At 35.4% G+C, this 1,820-nt stretch overlaps 1 protein-coding gene across 1 annotated transcript in view; it reads right to left on the bottom strand.

Annotated features, from left to right (window-relative positions):
- Nucleotides 1-1,820, bottom strand: part of neto1l (neuropilin (NRP) and tolloid (TLL)-like 1, like) — a 202,747-nt gene that overhangs the window by 108,074 nt on the left and 92,853 nt on the right. The window contains exon 2 of the mRNA XM_037693979.1: nt 1,122-1,370. Coding sequence (XP_037549907.1) covers nt 1,122-1,370 — 249 coding nt within the window. The remainder of the gene's footprint in view (nt 1-1,121; nt 1,371-1,820) is intronic.

Raw genomic sequence — 1,820 nt, 5'->3', positions numbered from 1 at the left:
ATATATATATATATATATATATATATATATATATATATATATATATAGGACCAAGTAAGCAGTATATGTACATGGTAAGAAACCAGGAATATAGAAAGTAAGTACTGTCTATATATAAGGTCTTATCAATTTTCATGCTGTTTCCACATTGAGCTGTGCATCACAGCCACCATATTCTCACTATAAACCATTATGTAAAAAAATGTATTTTGTGAAGTTTAAATTGCCTTTTTCATTTAGATTTGTATCTTCAACTCTTTGACGGCCCATGTTTTGAATAATCAGGTATGTGTACAAGCATCAATAACGTGTACCCAGCCAGCTGTAGCTGAAAACACATAAGTTAGTACTGTACTTCCTTTGTACCACCAAGGTTAAATAATGAGAATATTTCTGTCAACATCAGATTGAAAGTTTCCAAGATCCTATAAGTTAAACTACATGATGTGAGTAACTATATACCATATTATACTATCAGGCGGACTTAAAATCATTAAGATTTCTCAAAAAATTGACAGTGAGCCTTATAATCTTATGTATTAATTCTGGTTGTGCTTACTGACCTTGAACCAATTTTATGTGGTACAACTAAAAAATGTTGAGAGTTACTGTGAACGAGTTGAATAAAGTTTGACTAATCTGTTTTGTTTCGCTGAATGCGCCTTGTAATCTGGTGCACCTCATGTATGAAAACAGACCCGTTCATTGGTATTGCGCCTTACATTCTGAAACATACGGTATTCATAGTTTTCGGATTGTTTTGCCGTCATTCGTTGCACTGTGTACAGACAATTAAAAAAAAAGGCACAGTTTTCCACAGGTTCTGAATTATTCTGGACCCTTTCTCTCTATGGACCAAGGAATGTTCAATTTGTTCCACATCACTCAAAAAAAAAAAAAAAAAAAAAGGTAAAACAACTAAATCAGCGATCGCGTACTGCCAATTCTTTTGAAAGTGTGCTGACAGACAATCAATTAAACTGCAAGAAACTCCCAAAAGGTCAAGACCAAAGGGAAATGCTTGGCATTCATTAGGAATCATGCTGTTAAAGCCATAAAACCTGCACCAGTTTATAAAAAATAAAACGAGCAGCAGAAAAAGGTAACAGATAAAGACATACCTGCTGTGAAGTTGTAACTGGCTGAAAATCCCACCCCTTCCAGTTCTCCATCAGTTACAAATTTTATCCACAGATATCGGCCGCTGCTCCTAATGTCCGGCGGGCTTTGCTGCCCGCAGTACCGACCAAGCATCGGGGAGAAGCCGAATGGTCCATCCCGAACCTCGATGTTGTCAAATTTACATTCCCAAGAAGATTCGATTGAATAGTTCTCCTCGAAGTGTAGATCGATGCACTGCCTCGGAGGAGCTGGGAGGGAACGGTGAAAACAATTAGCACCAAGCAATAGAGTCAAACTCTGCTCGTGCTTTTATTGACGACTATTCCACCTGTTTTATTAGCAGCATGCGAGCAAGGTAATAAAACATCTGTAATCTGGGCTGTTAATTCATTTCAAAACACGGCAGATGTTAGTTTCACGTCCTATTTTTTTGTACTCGGTTCATGTGCGGATCAAATAACATATTTCTATTTAAAAAAAGAAACACTCTAGATATTTATAAAAGCAATATTTTTAGCCATTTATTTATTTATTTTTTTCTATCTGTGAAACCTCAGAGATGCTCCAGCTCTGAACAAATGCAGCTACTTCCCCTTGTGTGAATGCTGATTCAGCACTTCTACGAATGTTTTTCTGTTTTATATATATATGTGTTTTTTTTATATTTTTGTATATATATATATATATATATATATATA

Source organism: Nematolebias whitei, chromosome 20, assembly GCF_014905685.2.
Source record: "Nematolebias whitei isolate Nwh7 chromosome 20, NemWhi1, whole genome shotgun sequence".
NCBI lineage: Eukaryota > Metazoa > Chordata > Actinopteri > Cyprinodontiformes > Rivulidae > Nematolebias > Nematolebias whitei.
The sequence above is the reverse complement of the archived record's forward strand: the minus strand, read 5'-3'. Positions and strand labels throughout refer to the sequence as shown.